Source organism: Hyaena hyaena, unplaced genomic scaffold, assembly GCF_003009895.1.
Source record: "Hyaena hyaena isolate Hyena2069 unplaced genomic scaffold, ASM300989v1 scaffold_165, whole genome shotgun sequence".
NCBI classification, from domain to species: domain Eukaryota; kingdom Metazoa; phylum Chordata; class Mammalia; order Carnivora; family Hyaenidae; genus Hyaena; species Hyaena hyaena.
In genome coordinates, this window is record NW_024080797.1 from 2,564,343 (window position 1) to 2,584,095 (window position 19,753).

The 19,753-nt window shown below is 37.4% G+C and overlaps 1 protein-coding gene across 4 annotated transcripts in view; it reads right to left on the reverse strand.

Annotated features, from left to right (window-relative positions):
• Positions 1-386: 386 nt before the first annotated feature.
• The window catches only part of MINDY3 (MINDY lysine 48 deubiquitinase 3), an 83,772-nt gene continuing 64,405 nt past the window's right edge, over positions 387-19,753 (reverse strand). For all 4 annotated transcript variants that reach the window (XM_039240010.1, XM_039240011.1, XM_039240007.1 and 1 more), the window contains 5 exons: positions 19,134-19,206; positions 8,630-8,702; positions 7,192-7,279; positions 3,712-3,783; positions 387-1,380 (listed from right to left, as the gene is read on the reverse strand). In XM_039240010.1, coding sequence (XP_039095941.1) covers positions 1,231-1,380; positions 3,712-3,783; positions 7,192-7,279; positions 8,630-8,702; positions 19,134-19,206 — 456 coding nt within the window. In that variant the 3' untranslated portion in view covers positions 387-1,230. The remainder of the gene's footprint in view (positions 1,381-3,711; positions 3,784-7,191; positions 7,280-8,629; positions 8,703-19,133; positions 19,207-19,753) is intronic.

Here is a 19,753-nt window from a genome sequence, read left to right on the forward strand (position 1 = left end):
AGCTACACAGTGAAGATAAAATTTAGTTCTTAAATTAATTCCTAGGAGGATACGTGACAAATAACCTCCCAAGTGAAGGAAAGAAAGGGTTTCTGGCTACTCATGTTTCAAATTTCTAGGCAACAAACACACCTATTGAAGTAAATTTCTCTCTAAAATAAACAGGATGGGGCCTCTGTAACTTTGTCTACCTGGGTTCTAGCCCTCCTGCTGCCTGAGTAAGTTACAGACCTCTCAGGTTAGCAGATGGTTCGGCCTCACTTTCCAAGGCATTTGTTCTTGAGCATGTCATAGAAAGCCCTAGCCCTATAGCTTTCTGCTGGGTAGAAACACGGTACAATAGTCATTTCTTCTGAGTAGCTAATGTAAGGAAGGCAAAGCTCCAGTTAAAGAAAAAAAGTGTTTATTTAGACCATCCACCAGGATCATAATAAATAATGCAATAGACTAATGTAATAACAGATGTTCTCATGCATTTATCACATAAATATACAAGAAAGCTGGCTTACAGGGCTGCTGGGACAAATTTGGAAAAGTGTATTTGGCAATACGGTTAAAGTTAACAGTGTTAAGACTATGAGACAGATTCTCTTACCTATCATTTTTTGAAATACGTCCTCTATATATCAGTGAATAAATGGTAATGTTCCCTTATAGTTTCTACTTTTTATAAACATGCCAGAGCTAAGCCAATTGGCAAAGAATCCAAGTTGATAATTTGTTATTTCTCAGTATTTCTAATGGAAACCAGATTTTAGAAAAGAAATAACAAAGATTTAACTCTTCTGCCTTTCAATGTCAAAGCTGAAAGAGTGCAAGCCAGAATCACTGAAATGATAAACTGTGTCTGAATGAAATAAAAACCCAAAGTAGTTTATAAATAGTAACTTTGGTGCTCAATATACAAATACCATATAGTATTAGGATGTTTGTAACTTGATAAATGACCAATTATCTGACTGTATAAGTAATGAACTTTGATTAAAGCTTAATTTTGCTAGTAAATTTCACATAGAGAGTTAAAATAGGGTAACCTTTAACATAAAGCTTTAAAACAAATAATAATTTAAACGTATCTTAAACACTGAAAATGTGTTTTTAATTGTATTTACAGTTAATCAGTGATACCAGTGTAGAGCTCAGTGTAGAGCTTAATGGAGCCAACCACCAGTCCTGGGTTCCTCTTGCAACATCTGCTATTACGATCCTTCTTCTAAATCCGTAGGCAAGTTAGTTTAGGGAAGGAGAACGATCTGTGGTCCACAGTAACTCAATGTAGGGCCATTTGGTCTGGAGACAGCGTTTTATAGGAGTGTCATCTGTCTGTAGCATGGGATCCTCAAAACCCATAACCACTGCGGTCCCTTCAACATACATGACCTGTTGAACAAAATACACACGCAAAGGTCAATCAATATTCTTAGCAAATTCTTATGAGGGAAATGCTAACAAACAAGGCACTGCATATTGTTTCATATGAAACTTTCTATTCTACTTTGCTAGAAATTATGAGCAAGGATATCTGCTTACTAATTTGAAATTATATTTGGAAAGAAGAGGGTGATATGCATTTAAACTGTTAGCTTAGCAGTTGACTTTTAGCTCATTAATTAAAAAAAAAAAAAAAAAAAGCCTATGTGAATCCTAAAGCACATGCAAGTTGTTTCTGATAAAATAGAAATCATCTTTTAATTAACATACATGACTTGGAAGATAACTGAGGCACCGGGACAGTCGTGCTGCCTCCTGAGATGAGACACTTTGACAGAAACAAAGCTCTATATTCTGAGAAGGATTTCATTTTCTTTGAATTGGAAAGTGTTAGGTTTCCAGAGCTGGAAGCAACTTGAATGTGTGTCAATGAAATTTGCTATTATATTAAATAATCATGAAATGCTATTCATAAATATAATCATGGAGGAAAATTAAGAAGGATGTCAGGACAAACAAAACCAGGTATTTTATATACAGTGGTGATAATCATATAGGAGTTTCTGTAAAACCACATCTGTATCTTTATTTTGGTGAAATAAATCTCACATAATAGAACTACAACTCACACTTTTCAACTCCCCACAGCCAGACTTCCTGTTCTGAATAACCGTCCACAAAGAATCTAACTAGTTATCACAGTTATCAGACATATTTTTCACAAGGAACTTCACTTGCTTATGGCATCGGAGCAGACTTTCTTGGGCAAGTACTGTGACGCAGCTCTGTGGCTTTAGCCAGCCTGTTCATACTCCCTCCTGCATGGCCAGCAGTGTCATTTGTCTCTTGCCTCAGATATTTTTGGTAGTACCCTACCCTGTGGGAGGTAGTACTTCTCACAGTATTGCTATTGCATATGTGTATACAACTTAACAACACCCATGCTTGGCTTTATAGTACTTACAGACTATTGTCCCATTAATATTTCATCTTTGATTTCGGATCTTGTTAGTTTTCAAATCATGCTCATGACAAGCATCTCACTAACAAAAAAGATGATTTGAAAACTTCCTACACACAGGTAGCACGGCCTAGAAGACTTGGGAATCAGGAACTCAGCTCCAATCCCTGCTCTTGCCAATGACTTGCTGTGTGAACCTTGGTGAGTCACTTAATCTGTCACTGATGCCTCATCTGTAAAATATGGATAATACTGGATGTACCTTGCAGGGGTTGTGTAGGCAAATAACGAATTAATGACCATATAATACCTCCTATTACTAGGATGTGTAAAACCTCAAAATCCAGATGAAGCACTCATTAACACATGAGAACAGAGCATTCAAGTTTTCTTATTAGCTATTTGTGAAAAAAATCTTTGCACTCATTTTGTTATGAAAAAGTAACTTAGTTTCAGTTTTAGATGTGCTCTAAAATATACTTAATGGACACTACCATTGGGTACAGCCAGCTTCAATTTATTTATGAAACCAGCATGGGTATGTTAGGCCTTATTCCCTCTAATCGTAGCTGCATCTATTGCAACTGTTAATTGAGTAAATGCAAATATTATCTATTTTATGGGTAAACAAAGCTAATTACCCAAAAAGAATGAATCAGTAGGACCAAACTTTTGACTTAAACCAGGGAGAACCAGAGTACGTGTGGACGTGAATCACCTATGTACTGTTGTCAGTGATGTGCAAAGGAAAACCGCAAAGTGTAGTGGGTACAAGTTCAGGCTCCGGGGCAGACTACATAAATTGCCATCCTAGCTCTGCCATTTCCTGGCTGCTTACCTCTCTGTGCTTCCACTTCCTCCTCTATAACATGGGAAAGGATACACAGACAATACTTTACTTAACCTCACAGTGAGGGTGGGAAACTTCAGATAAAACCAAGTACTTAATATAATTCCAGGTAATTCCTTAAAAATATTTTTCTCAATCAAAAATCTCACCATTACCCCTTTCTCTATTTAAACTGATCAGTAACAACCACTGGGCAAACTTGACTTGGTAATAGCTATATGGCCAAGAGCAACAAAACGTATGCAGATAAAGTTAGCTATTGTGTCACAGTGAAACTATTGTTCCAAAATTCCAATGAAGATCTTGATGACTGACATACACTGATCAAAATATAACCAGTTCTAAAAGATGTTGTAATCATAAAGAGAGTACCTCCTTAAGAAGCAATTTTATGGGAATTCAAACCTTGGTATATACTGCTATATTTACCAATTCAGGCGAACACAAATTAATATGAGAATTATCATACCTTTTCATTATAATTGGACTGCTTCAATCCATTGTAGTGATAGACAGTAAACGACTCTGGACCACTGGAACCCTATTATAAATAAAATAGTATTAAAACTTTAAATTACACTTTGATATTAGGCAATTTCTAGTTAGTAGTTGAAAGGAAGGCACAAGTTGCTTAAATCCATAGGCTTTGGTTGGCGAATCATTTGATAAAGCAAGAAATTAGATATTATTAGACGTATTCTACCAGAAAACCTAAAAGCTGAACTAGTTGCTTCTGGGTAAGATGTAGGAAAGTCGGGAAGTATTTATTTTTAACTACGTGCCATGCATTAGTATATACTTTTTTAAAAGACAAGACCCCAAAATGCAAAAAATGTTTCCTTAAATACTCTCTCTGCCTTTTTTTTTTTTTTTTTTTTTTTTAGTTGTAAATAATTTGCTCCTCTCCTTGAATACCTAAGAAGAATAATGTCTCTTTTTGTCAGCCTGGAAACAACAGTTATGCACCAGTATTTCCCATCTGGCTCACAATATCAAATTAGAGGTTTCCACACCACCCACTTCATCTGAATATTGCTAACTTTTAAATAGTTAAGAGAGCCTTGCTGGAAATGAAATGCAAGCTTATAGTGTTCAGAGCCTCTAATAACATCCAGTAAAGAAAGGAAATCCTCTAACTTGCTATTATACTAAACTTTTAGAACTGCCTTATCCTGGGTTCTCAGTTCTCACGTGCAATTCTCTTAAGCTGGCATTTGAGGCCACCAGCGCTCTGGCCCGCCCGAGGGCGGCTGGGTCCGCTGATTTCCTTGCTGTATCTGATTGGAGGACGGAAGCTGGCCCTACCATCCGCCTTAGAACGGTTTCAGTTTTGGAATGTAGAGAAGAGAGCTGCTGGGAACGGTGGCTTCAACCTTCTAGACCACAGATGGGCAAGGGCCTGACTGCCCTCCTGGAGGACTGCTGCTTCAGTTCCTGAATTTGTCTAAGTTACCCCCGCAGCTCTGACCTCCCCCCCACCCCCGACTAAAGGCAATTCAGGCTGTGCTTTGTGACAAAGAATCCTAAATCGCAGGACCCAGTCTACCCTATGAGCTGAATCGCCAACCCTTCACTTTTCTGAATTCTCTATTATGACAAACATAGAAGTCATTTTCCCATCGAAAGTTAAAGTGTTGTCTGCTCTTTGCACATTTTTTTTCTAAAACTCTTTTCAAGATCTACTAAGTACTCTTACATCCCACTCAAAATGCTTTACAAGAAATAGAAAAATCAGTAACTTGATCATTTTCTTAATTGTATCCATGAGTCAATGCAATTACTTAGGTAATTTGGCTATTTTCAGAGTTAATGTACTTTACCTTAGAAAATAGATCTATATTCTTTAGTTCCACTTAACAACTGGGAGATGATACTGAAATACCAGCAGAAGGTAGTGTGACATAGTGACAAAGGACCTACTCTGGACTCCTCAATCAGCCACTGTCTAGCTGTAGGATCACAAGCAATTTTCTTAAATTCTCTAATTTCCTCATTGGCAAAATGGGCAAAAACACCATCTGATTGATAAGGCAGACAGTACCCGGTGCACAGTTGTGAGCTCAAAATATGGTAGCTGCTTGTGCTATTATTATAAACAAATTGCCTTGAAATGCTTACTGTATTCCATCCCCCCAACCCCAGGCCCCCAAACTCCCCTCCAATCTGCCTCTCTTTGAGGCAAAGAAATGCTCTTCCATAGCATCTACTTTAAACATTTGTAGAAATTACAGAAGTTAGATAAATGTCTTCCTGGCTGTCCTTCTGAGCCCAGAGGTGCAAAGCAGTATAAGTAATGGACAGAATGAGAGACAGTCATTTTAGGCCCTAGGACTACAGAGAAAGACGACCTCAGTGCCGTGGGATGATTAGAAAAGATGTGTGACACAGCAAGTTCAGAACATGAGTAGGGGAATCTGGCACCATTAGAATCTCCTGGAGGGCTTCTGATACCCTAGAGCTGGGGAGGGACCTGAGAATCTGCATTTCTAACAAGCTCTTGGAGATTACACTCGGAAAGGCATGGGGACTAAAATTATCTTTAATTACCTCAAGGAATACAATTAAAACATTAATTTTTTGAATAGGTTCTTAAAATACTTCTAAGTACTATCATGTTATTAATTACATCTAAGATGTATAATTCCAAAGGACGTGGTAACTATCCTACTTCATTTACATTTCCCCAGCACTTGTCAAAATCTCGCCCTAAATTTAGTGCAATTTTTATTTTAATGCTGTAAAACCAAGTGCTATAATTTACTGAACATTTATTAAGCTATCTAAAACATAGTATTAGGTTCCAAAAGAGAACTTTCAGAAAACCCTGGTTGTTTGGACATCACAATCCAGGGGTCATTCTTTTTTTTTGTGAAACATTTACCAAAATTGTGAGAAGTCTAATAGCAATCCTGTGATCAACTTACTTTTTGAAATTCACTCCACTGTACTTCAGCTCAGGTCATGATCTCACGGTTCATGGGTTCGAGACCTCCGTCGGGCTCTGTGCTGACAGCTCAGAGCCTGCTTTGGCTTCTGTGTTTCCCTCTCTCTCTCAGAAATAAATGAAATTCACTCCACTCTCTTTACTCATGGTAACGTAACAGATCTAGATTTAGAAAGCATGGGTTCCTTTTTCTTTTTTAGTTACCAACAGTGAAGGCCAATAATACTGTCTATTCTGTTAGATAAAATTAAAACCTGAAATAGCAAATTAACAATTCTCTGTTGACATTTTCCCTTCGTTACTTCGTTCTAATTTTGCTTCTTGGCGGTACATCTTCTTTTTAACAGAGGTGAAAGCAATTGGCATTTCTACTGAAACAATGATCTTTAACTTAAACTGTGCTGGTGTCTGATGAAATGATCCCAGGATACCTGGCTAAGTATTTGGTTTAGCAGTCAAATCCTTCACTGGGGGAGGAGACGTGAAGAAAACACAGGCAGAGGCTGTGTACAACTGGCTTTGTCAACAAGGCAGACATAATACTCCTAATGACAGGGCTCCACTCAACTAAACTTCTCCTGGACCTCAGTGGTTTCCACTACATTCACACTCCTTTACCTGTATTTAAACGTACTTAAAAAGTTCGAAAAAGAGACCTATCATCTGTGAGAAACAGTGACCTGAGGGAAGGAAAATAGGGGTGCAAATGGATAAAGAGCATCTTTGTCTTCTTACTCCACATACTTGTGAATGTTACGCTTCTCCTAGAAGGTTATCATAGTATGTATACACTGATGTACGTACACTTTTCCACTGCCCCCTCCCCACAAGTGATGCATTACTGTACCGAAACATACACACCGTTCTACCCTCTCTGTAGGGAAAAGTATTTCATCTTCTGTCTCCATGTTAGAACATTTTCAATGAAAAGAAAAAAAATTCTGAATCAAAAACTGCTCATCCCAGTGGAACAAAACCTTAAGTGAATTTCTTCAACTACGTTACCTGATCAGGAAAAAATTCTTGAAGGAATGGACCCAATAATATGATTCCTAATCCTTCTGGATCTAATTTAGTCTTCATGAGATTTATACTATGGGAAGAAAAAAAAAAAAAAGAAACACAGTGGATACCAAAGTGAAAAAAACCTTACTTTTTCTTTAATGATTAAATTAGTAACACTATAACACATCTGACTGCCAAAAATCATAAGAACTGTTCTTTTTAGACCCTTAATGACAAATACACAGGAATGACATCTAATTTGCCAAAACTTGGTTATTTTTAAACTAGAGTGATCTGTTACTATTTAGAATTTAAATTACGATGATGACTTTGGAATATTGTTCCTTATTAGGTAAAGTAATTTAAAAACCTTGGCGTATAAACTCAGGCTTATAACCTCCCAAAGGCAAATTCTCTTTGCTTCATAGGTATGCCTGAATTTAACAATCAAATGAAGCACTTAACTTAAAAAAATGTTTATTTTAAGCTCAAAGAGAAAAAGGAACATCGAAAGGCACTGGCACATCAGATAATCAAAAACATCTCTAAAAATGTGACTTTTAAGAACCAAATGAGAAGGAAACTTGAAATTCTTAGACAATGTAAGTTGAAGGGTAAAGAGGTAAGATCATTCTCCAAAAGCTCAAGTGCAGGGACTTAGAGCAGAGGCAAGTACTCTATTGTTACAGAAGCAGCCTGGACTGAAGGCTGCTTTGCTTGGCCCTTACCATGGAGATGTAGCCAGGGCTGGAGAAAAGTGTTATGTGTGATGAGAAAGAAGACAAAGTTTTAAAAATGAAAATGGTCTTTTTAGAAAATTTTCATTGTCCACGTTCTTTCTCAAATTATAAACACCAGGTTAAATGTACCTTATTACATACAATATGCAAAGGATAGGATATTTGAATATGTCAGAGTAAGGGCAGCAAGTTATGACATGAAACAAATAAGGCAAGGTCATACTTAATATATTTAATTCATCAACCCTTACTACGGTCCTGTTAGTTTATAGTCACATATTATAAATGTGACTAGACCAATATACAGAATGAAGACCTTGGTCCAATCTGTCAGCTACTTCTAGAAAAAGAATCTAACTCAAGTGTACTAACTTTACAATTCAAGATATGTTATGTATTCTGATGAAAAAAGGAAAATTAAGTAGATGATATATAGCCACCTCCACAAGACTTTGAAAAAAATTAACTTTTTCCCTCCTTTCTCTCTTAAGAATTGTCAGTAACCAAAATTACCTGAATTCAATTCTCTTTTGCAAATTATAGGGATATAAACAACATGGTCTCCACTTGGAAATCAGTTTAGAACATACATAGTTAATTAGGATTATACCACTTACTGGACTAGTTCACCTAGTTCAACTTTTAAAAGTAATAGAATCTTTTTGAGTCAGTTAAATAACACTTCCGATGTAGCTTACTATTCAGGATCTGAAACGAGGTCCAATGCTTTCATCACATCTTCTAGAAGTGAATCAGGTATGAATCCATTATCTGGGGAAAAATGAGCAGACACATCTTGGAATAAGAGTTTCGCCAAGACGTGCTATGAGAAAAATCGCTTAAGAGGCCATTGAGGCTTTATTATCAGACACTCTTCTTTTAGTTTTCTTGGGCACAGAGGCAAAGGTGCATTTTAAAGCAAGCTTCTAATAAAAAAAAAAAAAAAACTCCACATGCCTTCTACCTGAGAATTCCAAGGAAACGTTAAAGCCAAATTACTTCAACAGGCTTACACATTTCAATCATAAAAGCTTTTTTCTCTATTTAAAGTTATAATTATTTAGTAATTAGGTCTTTGAATAAAACAATGTGACCCTCTATAGTCCCTTTAAGAAGTCCAATGAAAATCAGCCTTTACCAACAAATTCCTTTAGTTACAATGTCATTTAGCTTTTTGAAAGAATGTTAATTATGAGTTGTTACTTAGGTATTTGACAATATAAGATCAAGAGCAATCTCTATTAACAGACCTGATTTAAATAAAAGCCATAGATTAATGGGAAAAATTCAAAAGCTGCAATTCAGAATAGAATCAAACAGTTGATGAAGACAGGTTCGTGGAAAATATTCCTTTCTTTAGGCTTGTTGAGGGAATAGCATTGGGAAATGGCCCAAATTCAGATGATGCAATGGAACATGACACAGAAAGAAAGCGTGTAGGTCAATTTGAAATCACAGTTTTAACAAGCAAGTTCATTGCCTTAAATGTGCAGTGACTGAGTTTCTCTACCCATTTACTCATTCTTGAAGACTGTTTCAGCTTTAAATCAACTTCCAACACAATATCCTTTTCAGGAATTAGATAGTTTAAAAACAAAGTCTTTTCATGGAGAACAAGATGTACAAAAGCCCTGCTTCTATAATCCTACTACAGAAGAAAATGTAGCTGTTCTTCCACGATGTGGCATATACTCTGTCTCTATCAGAAAAGAAATAAAGACTTTAAAGTCTTAAACCTCTTAAGTAGATGCTTACCCATTTGAAGCAAAATTGGCCTTGACTAAAGGCAAAGAATCATTTAGGATAATTAATCATGTACAGTTGTTAAAAATGAAGGTTTAATTCCAAATTGTCACGTTACCAGTAATTTGAGGTATAGAGAGTAAACTTGTTTGCAGATACTTGTGAAAGTACTCAAGCTTTGTAAGCCTAACACTGATGAGTTTAAAAGGTAGAAAAGGAATATGCTTAGCTAAGGGCTAAAATCACTCAAAATGTAAACCAGCCTTTACTTGGCCACTAGTTGACAGGAACGATTCTCTGCATTGGCTTGTTTTCCAGCGATCATGTACAGACACTTGACAGAAACCATATTACAACATTCTCCAGGAGCACTGAATAGTGGGCAGTTTTCTCTCTTTTTCCCCTAGCTAGAGACCTGGCTAACTGGCTGCGTAAACTATACAAACAACTAGGAAAACAACCTTTTGAACTGAAACATGATTAACCTCAAGCATAAACATCCCAACATATGTGTAAGCTGCCTACGATTATCTTAAACACAGACATTCTGGAACACAGCAGTAACCAGCAAGCCAGAGGTTCTACATTTGGCACATACAGTATTTTAAAGCGAGATGGTAATGTAATTTTCATAATATAACAAAGATTTTTACTATATTCAAGATGATAAGAGGTGATTTGGAAATGGCTTACCTTTTTAAAGCCTTTATTTTGATGTTACTTTAATCATATCAAAGCAACTATCAGACAAATTCTTTAGAATAAGAAATTCTTAAGTCTGAAAGCAAATGAAGCTTAAATCATCTAGTATTTAGGCAACGAATTCCTTACAGAATATGGAAATAGAGACACAATGGTAAGATCTGAAGACCCATAGCAGAGGAAATGTGAGTACAATTTGCTGACTACACAAACCTAAGAAGCATTCTAAAGCTTGAATACATTGCTAAATTAATCAGATAAACATAAAATGGGCTTCCATTGGTTTTAAAGCTTAGAGGAACGGGGACCCAGGAGGTGGGAGAACACGAGAGGGTGTACTAGTCCGGATCCTAAGCAGTTACTACATCAATATTCTAGTACAGTTAAATTCTGTTTGAAAGGACTTGAAAGGAGAAAAGGTGTGTGTTTAAAAATAAGAACTTTTGGAGGGCACCAGTGTGGCTCAGTCTGTTAAGCGTCAGACTCTTGATCTCGGGTCAGGTCATGATCTCACGGTTTGTGAGTTTAAGTCTCATGTCGGGCTCTGCAGTGACAGCCCGGAACCTGCGTGGAATTCTCTCTGCCTCACTCATGCTATCAATTAATCAATAAAAAAATGAAAGATTTTTTAAAATCAGTAGCTTGTAAAAAGCATCAAGTTCCTCAAATCTGAGAGGAGGAATAACTCAAGGTAAAAAAGTCAGCGTTGAATGATCTTTAAGTTATTTATTTCCTGAGAGGCTAAAAACATTTGCACCAATCATGATTTCTGTTCCGAAAGACAAGCGAGTAAAAGGCCAAGCCCGGCAAGTCTTTTCATTAGCTCAACTTATGCTGCAGGAGGAAAGCAAGTATCGGGCAGGAAAGGAGACCGCTGGTGAGCAGAACACGAAAGCACCTAGGACCGTATGTGTTCAAACCACTGTAGGTTTAAGAGAGTCAAGTTTCTTAGGAACAGGAAATAAAACAGAGTAAAAGATAATTTAATACCATTTGCTTTAGTCAATTATTTTTACTAAATGTTGCATTATACTTCACCTCATCTTATTAAAAATGTTAAGGGGAGGACTTAAGATGGTGCAGAAGTAGGGGGACCGGGATTTCCCTGCCCCTCAAACAGCGGTCCTGAGGCCAGGCCACTCGGCACACCCGGGAACTCCATCTGCTGAGCAGCAGAGGGACCTGCAGAGGCGGAGGGAGACAAACTGCCGCAGAAGAAACATGGGGGGCTTGGAGGGAGGGAGGGACAAAAGCGAAGGACCATGAAACCACAGTACGGAGAGAGTACAAGAGGAAAACCTCTCCAGACCACGACTGGGGAACAAGAAATACGGAGAGTGAGTTTCTGTTTGGCACACAGACTCGGGAACTGAAGGTTTCACAAGTGGGCCACTTTCTCCAGAGCGAAGCGGCCCCGGCACCCACCCTGGGGGGCAGGGAGCCAGCCTGGAGGAACGGGGCGAGCTCAGGGGCCCACTGCCAACAGTCTCCTTCCTCCAGGGCCGTGGGAAGAGGCTGGACTGCCTCCCTCAGGCCAAAAGACCGAGCAGGCGCCTGCCAAAGGCCTTTTACCAGCAGGGCGGAGTGGGGCTCCCGCAGACCTGGGGTGCGGATCCTTTAAGACAGCAGGTCCTGAATCCGGGGAGATGGTGCAGCAGGGCAGGCTGAGCGCCGTGGTTTCACACACCTTCACACACCGGTCCGGGGAGAAGACGCTGGCGAGGAGGGGGTGTCCCAATTTTTCTCCCCGTCACCGACACGGTGGGGGCTGCAGGGAACAGGCCGGAACAGGACAGCGGCCCCGATGACACCAAAGCCTGCCCCTCCATGCCTGGGTAATGGCTTACCTGCGGGAGTGCGACTGACCCAGACCCCACCACCCGGCCTCTCCTCCAGGCCAGCACAGCCCGCGGTCCCGGCACCAACACACTACTGTTGTTATTATTTTTGCTTTTGTTTCTTTTTTTTTTTTTTCTGCCCTCTTTGTTTTTAGGTTTCTGTTTCTGATTTGTTTTTGGTCAGTTTTTAAAACGTGTGTGTGTGCGTGCGCACACATTTTTTTTGTTTCATCAGTCATTTCCACGCTATTCTTTTTATACCTTTTATGTATCTCCTTCTTTATTTTCCTTTCACTCTCTATGGATTAAGCCATGTGCTTTTTTTTTTTTTTTAGATTCTTGGCTTCATCTTTTTTTCTCCCTTTCATTGGGATCAGGCTCCCTCCCTTTCCTTTTTTCCAGAGCTACTTCAACGAACAAATCAAAGCACACCTGGTAGAAGGTCCAAACATTCCACCACAAGCAAGGAACAGCTTTGTGGAGGACGGACCAGTGGATACAGCAGCCAAAACACAACAGAATGCCTGTAACACACTTGAAAAACAATTCCTGAAGTGCCAGGCCCTGGACAGTGTATCACGCCTTTTTAATTCAGTAGGACTCGCAGGTGCAGAATACATAACAAGCTATTAAAACACGTAAAAGACAAAAAGCTGTCCAAAGTCACGGAATGGAAGAATTCTCATTAAAAGAAAATCCAGGAAATGACAGCCAGAGAATTGCTCAAAACAGATATAAACAATATATCTAAACAAGAATTTAGAATAGCAGTCTTAAGACTAATAGCTTGGCTTGAAACAAACATAGAAGACATCACACAATCTATTGCTGCAGAGATCAAAGACTTCTGAACTAGGCATGGTGAATTAAGAAATGCTATAAAATAGATGCAAAATAAACTAGACACAGTGACAGGACAGAAGAAGCAGAGGACAGAATAGGTGAAATAAGAAAATTATGAAAAATGATAAAGGGGAAAAAAAGCACTAGATCACACAGGGAGAATTAGAGAGCTAAGTGATTCCACGAAACAAAATAATATCCGTGTCTTAGGAGTTTCAGAAGAAGAAGAGCAAGACAAAGGGGTAGAATGTTTTTTGAACAAATTATAGCTGAGAATTTCCCTAATCTGGGGAAGAAAACAAGCACCCAAGTCCAATAGTCACAAAGACCTCCCTTCAAAATCAACAAAAACAGGTCAATGCCACAAACTGGCAACATACAAAGATAAAGAAAATTCTGAAAGCAGGTAGGGACAAATGAGCCTTAACCTAAAATGGTAGACACATAAGGTTAGTACCAGTCCTGTCCACTGAAACTATGTCAAAATACATAAGGTATCAGACTGGATTAAAAAAAAAAAAAAAAGATCCATCTATATGCTGCCTACAAAAGACTCATTTTAGACCTGAGGACACTTGCAGATTGAAAAGAGGGGATGGAGAAACCATTATGCTACTGGATGGCAAAAGAAAGCCAGAGTAGCCATACTTGTATCAGTTTTTCAAAGACTGTAACACAAGATAAAGAAAAGCATTAGATCATAATTAAGGGATCTATCCATCAAGAAGAGCTAACAATTGTAAATGTTTATGCCCCCAATGTGAAAGCAGCCAAATATATAAATGACAAACCTAAGTGTATAGATTATAATACCGTATTTACAGGGGGCTTTAATACTCCACTTATAGCAATAGACAGATCATCCAGGCAGAAAATCAATAAGGAAACAACATCTCTGGATGACACATTGGACCAGATGGGCTTAATAGACATATTTAGAACTTTTCATCCAAAAGCAGCAGAATACACATTCCTCTCGAGTGCACATGGAACACTCTACAAAGTAGATCACATGCTGGATCACAAAGAAAAAAGATTACACCATGCATATTTTCAGGTCACAAGGCTATGAAAGTTGAAATCACCCACAAAAAATTGTGAAAGGCCCTCAAATGCATGGAGGTTAAAGAACACCGTCCTAGGGGCACCTGGGTGGCTCAGTTGGTTAAGGTTCCTACACCCTTGATTTCGCCTCATGTCATGAGTTCAAGCTCCACATTGTGCTCTGTACTGGAAGCACACAGACTGCTTGGGATTCTCTCTTTCTCTCCCCTTCCCTCCATTTCTACCCCTCCCCCACTCATGCTGTCTCTGTCTCTCTGAAAATAAATAAAAATGTAAAAAAGAACATTCTACTAAAGAATGAATGGGTCAACCAGGAAATTAAAGAAATTAAAACATTTATGGAGGTAAATGAAGATGAAAACATGATAGTCCAAACCCTTTGGTATGCAGCAAAGGCAGTCCTAAGAGGAAAACACATTTCAATTCACACCTATCTCAAGAAGCAAGGAAGGTCCCAAATACACAACCTAACCTTACATCTAAAGGAGCTAGAAAGGCGGTAGCAAAGAAAGAACAGAGCCAGCAGAAGAGAAATAATAAAGATTAAAGTTGAAACAATACGGAATCCAAAAAACCAGTAGAATAGATTAATGAATCTAAAAGCTGGTTTTTTAAAGGAATAAACAAAACTGATAACCCCCTAGCCAGACTTTTCAAAAAGAAAGAGAGAACCCAAATAGATAAAATCATGAAGGAAAGAGATCACAACCAACACCACAAAAATATAGTTATTAAAGAATACTATGAAAAATTATATGCCAATAAGCTGGACAATCTGGAAGAAATGGACAAATTCCTAGACATTCACACACTACCAAAACTCAAGTATGAAGAAATAGAAAATGTGACCAGACCCATATCCAGCAAAGAAATTGAACTGGTGATCAAAAATCTCCCAACTAAGAATCCTGGGCCAGATGGCTTCCCAGGGGAATTCTACCAGACATTTAAAGCAGAGTTAATAACCTATTCTTCTCAAACTGTTCCAAAAAGGGAAAATCTTCCAGACTCATTCTATGAAGCCAGAAGTACCTTAATTCCTAAAGACTCCACTAAAAAGGAGAATTACAGGCCCATATCCCTGATGAACATGGATGTAAAATCATCTGCAAATCAAATCAATGTGATACATCACATTTTACATTGCAAATGTAAAAATCATTTGCAAATGAACCAATGTGATACATCACATTAATAAAAGAAAGCATAAGAACCATATGATCCTGCCAATTGATTAAGAAAAATCACTTGACAAAAGACAGCATCTTTCTTAATAAAAACCCTCAATAAAGTCAGGATAGAAAGAACATACCTTAACATCATAAAAGCCATATATGAAAGGCCCACAGCTAATATCATCCTCAATGGGGAAAAACCAAGACCTTTCTCTGAGATCAGAAACATGACAGGGATGTCCAACCTTACCACCCTGGTGTTGGAAATCCTAGCCTCAGCAATGAGACAACAAAACAAGAGAAAAGGCATCCAAATTAACAATGAAGTCAAACTGTCACTCTTTGCAGATGACATGATACTCTATGCAGAAAACCCGAAGACTCCATCGAAAAACTCTTAGAACCGATAGAGGAATTCGACAAAGTTGCAGGATATATAATCAGTGTTCAGAAATCAATCGCATTTCTGTACAACAATAATGAAGCAACAAAAAGAGATATCAGGGAATCAATCCCATTTACAATTGCATTAAAACCCATAAAAATACCTAGGAATACACCTAACCAAAGAGGTAAAAAATTTGTGCACCGCAAACTATAGAAAGCTTACAAAAGAAATGCAAGAAGACACAAAGCAATGGAAAAACATGAAGCAGCAAGAAAAGGTAACATCACCAAAACAGTGTAATTTTCTAGTAAGTGACCCCATAGAAATGAGTATCTCCAAGTTATCTGAAAAAGAATTCAAAGTAATTGTCTTAAGGAAACTCAGCAAAGTTCAAGAGAATTCAGAAAACTCAGTGAATTTAGGAAAACAAAGTGTGAACAAAAAGAAGTTCAACAAACTAGAAATCAAAGAAATAAAAATTCTGGAGCTTAAGGATAGAAGAAATGCAATGAAAAAAGCAAGAAGTAGCTTGAACAACAGGCTCAATCAGGTAGAAGAAAGGAGGACAGGTCTCCTGGTATTATCAAGTCAGAGGAAAATAAAGAAATTAGAATGAAAAAGACTGGGAAAGGCTAAGTGCATCAACAAGAAAATTAATATATGTTTTGTGGGAATCCCAGAAGGAAAAAAAGGGGGGGGAGTGAAAAGTCTACCTACCAAATGGGAGAAAATATTTGCAAATGATATATGTGATAAGGGGTTAATATCCAAAATAAAGAACTCCTATAACTCAACAGCAAAAAACCCAAACAATATGATTAAAATATTACAGGTAGAGGATCTGGATAGACATTTCTCTAAAGTGGATATACAGATGGTCAACAAGTACATGAAAAGGTACCACTAGTCATCAGGGAAATACAAATTAAAACTACAATAAGGTATCACCTCACACTTGTTGAATGGCTATTATCAAAAAGACAAGAAATAACAAGTGTTAGGAAGGATGTAGATAAAAGGGAACATTTATGTTCTGCTGGTGGGAATGATATAAATATACAATATATAAAAATATATATAACATAAATAAATATAAATGCATATAAAACCATAAACACTCCATTAAAATGCTGTGAGAACTAATTATTTCAGTAAATTTGCAGGATACAAAACCAACATACTAACATCAGTTGCATTTCTATACAGCAATGGACTATCTGAAAGAAAAATTAGGAAAGCACTCCCATTTACAATAGCATTGGAAACCATGAAATACTCAGGAGTCAGTTTGACCACAGATATGTAAGACTTACACACCAAAAACTAAGACAGTGATCAGAGACTGAAGACTATGCAAACAATGTAAAGATAGCTGTACACTTGAACTGGAAGCGTACTGTGAAAATGTCCATGGTACCCAAAGCAATCTACAGGTTTGATGCAATCCCTATGAACATTCCAATGGGATTTTTCACAGACAGAAAAAATTATTTTGGAACCACAGAAGTCCCCACATAGCCAAAGCCATCCAGGGAAAGTGAAATAAAGCTGGAGACATCATGCCACCTGATTTCAACCTGTACTACACAGCTATAATAATAAAAGGAGTACGGCTCTGGCAGAAAAACAGGCGCACAGACCTAAAGCTTAACAGAATGGAGCCCATGCATATATGGCTGGCTAACTTTTTGACAAGGGTGCCAGAAACACATAGTGAAGAAAGGACAGTCTCTTCAATAGATGGTTTTGGAAAAACTAGACAGCCACATGAAATGGATATGAAATGGAATGAAACTGGATCCCTTACACCACCCAAAAAGTAACTTGAAATGGATCAGTGACTTAAATGTAAGACCTGAAACTGTAAAACTCCTCTAAGGAAATAAAGGAAAAAAGATCCCCATCAATAATCTTGCCAATGATTTCTAAGACACCAAAACACAAGCAATAAAAACTAAAACAAGTGGGGCTCTATTAAGTTAAAAAGCCTCTACAGAGCAAAGGAAACAATAAATTGAAAAGGCAACCTAGAGAATGGGAGAAGATCTTTGCAAACCATCTATCTGACAAGAGGTTAATACCCAAAACATTAAGAATTCATAGAATTTAACAGTGCAAAAGAAAACAACCCAATTAAAAATGGGCCATGGGTCTGAATAGACATTTTTCTAAAGACAACATACAAATAGCCAATAGGCATATGAAAAGATGTTCAATATCATTAATCATCAGGAAAGTGCAATTCAAAACTACAATAAGGCATCACCTCACACTTGTTAAGATGGCTTTTATCAAAAAGATGAGACAAATGCTGGTGAGTATGTGGAGAGAACAGCACCATTATACACAGCTGGAGAAAATATAAAACAGTACACCCATTAAAAAAATACTATGGAGGTTCCTCAAAAAGTAAAAAATAAAACTACCATATGATCCAGCAATCCAACTGGTAGATATTATTTGAAGGTACTGAAATCAGTACTTTGAAGAGAGAGCACCACAGCCTGAGTCACTGCAGCATTATTCACAATAGCAAGATACAGAAATAACCGAAGTGTCCATAGATGGATAAAGAAGGTGTGGTTTATATACACACAAACAATGGAATATTGATAAGCCATGACAATACAGGAAGTCCTACCTTCTGAAACAATATGGATGGACCTTGAGGGCATTACACTAAGTGAAGTAAGTCAGATATATAAAAGACAAATACTGCACAATGTCACTTATATGTGGCATCTAAAAAAGATGAATTTGTGAAACAGAGTAGAATAGTGGTTATAGGGACTGGGTGGGGTAGGTTAACTGGGTAGATGTTACTTGCAACTAGCAGATAAATGAGTTCGGGAGAGCTAATGCACAGCATAGTGCTTATAGGAAAAAATCCTATACTGTGCCTGAAGACTGGATCTTAATTGTTCTCACCACAAAAAAATTATAACTATGTGACATGATAGAGGTTTCAGCTAATGGTACTGTAGTAATCATTCTGTAATATGTAAATTATAGAAGCAACACTTGGTATATGTTAAATTTACAGATTATTATTTGTCAATTTTATTTCAATTCTTAAAAAGCACCCTGGAAGACTTATTTAATATTAGTTCGAATAATAAAAGAAGACCTTTTCAAAAAGCTTGTACAGCAGGTGGTTATTTTCCCCTGTGTAACACTGACCGACAGAGTGCCAGATTCAAGTAACTATAACTTCATTACCCCCAAGAAACCTGCAAACCTTCTATTATACCGTGTGAGAATTTGACAATCACTTAAGCATCCTTATTTGTTCCCATGTTCACATTTCCCGTTTAAAATTTTCAAGAAATGCAACCTACATTTTATTCAACAATCTAAAAACACTTTTGAATAATGAGGTAGCAATATATTTCAAATATGTAAGGAACTAAAACAGAGTCAATGTTAATGAAATAATAAAATCTTTTACCTTCTGGATCATAGGTTTGAAAAACTCTCCTGGCTTGTTCTGAAGGAGCCTCAGGGGCAACTAAAGCCATGTCCTGAAAAGACAGAAAGTATGGTGTCAACCCGCTACAATAATACCATGGCCTTAAATATAAGCAGGAAAATACAAGGCTAGGGTGAAGACAGGACATCAGGAATCAGAAGACTTTGAGTTATATTTCTATCTGATGTGTGTGACTAGATAAATCACGAACTCTCCGAGTCTTGATTGTACATTTGAAAAATGGGACAAGTACTTCAGCCATAGGGAAATGTGATCATGACACTGAAGCTTTATATAAAAGCTCCTGAAAAATCTAGTATTACGTAGATATTATAAAAACACAATCTGCAAAGACTAATGACCTACACATTTGCTTTACATCACTGTTCAAAAAGAAAGACACTCAAAATACTTGTTTTCAAATATTTAAAAATTAAATCGAAATCTATGATAGCAAACAACTACATAGAAATGCATTTGAAATTTATTACTTTAGTAGGCATTTTATATCAGTACCTGGCCACAGATCAACAATCAGGTTGTGCATGTCCAGGATTTTAATTTTTCTTAATTCAAAGGAAAAATCTAGAAGGCAGAAT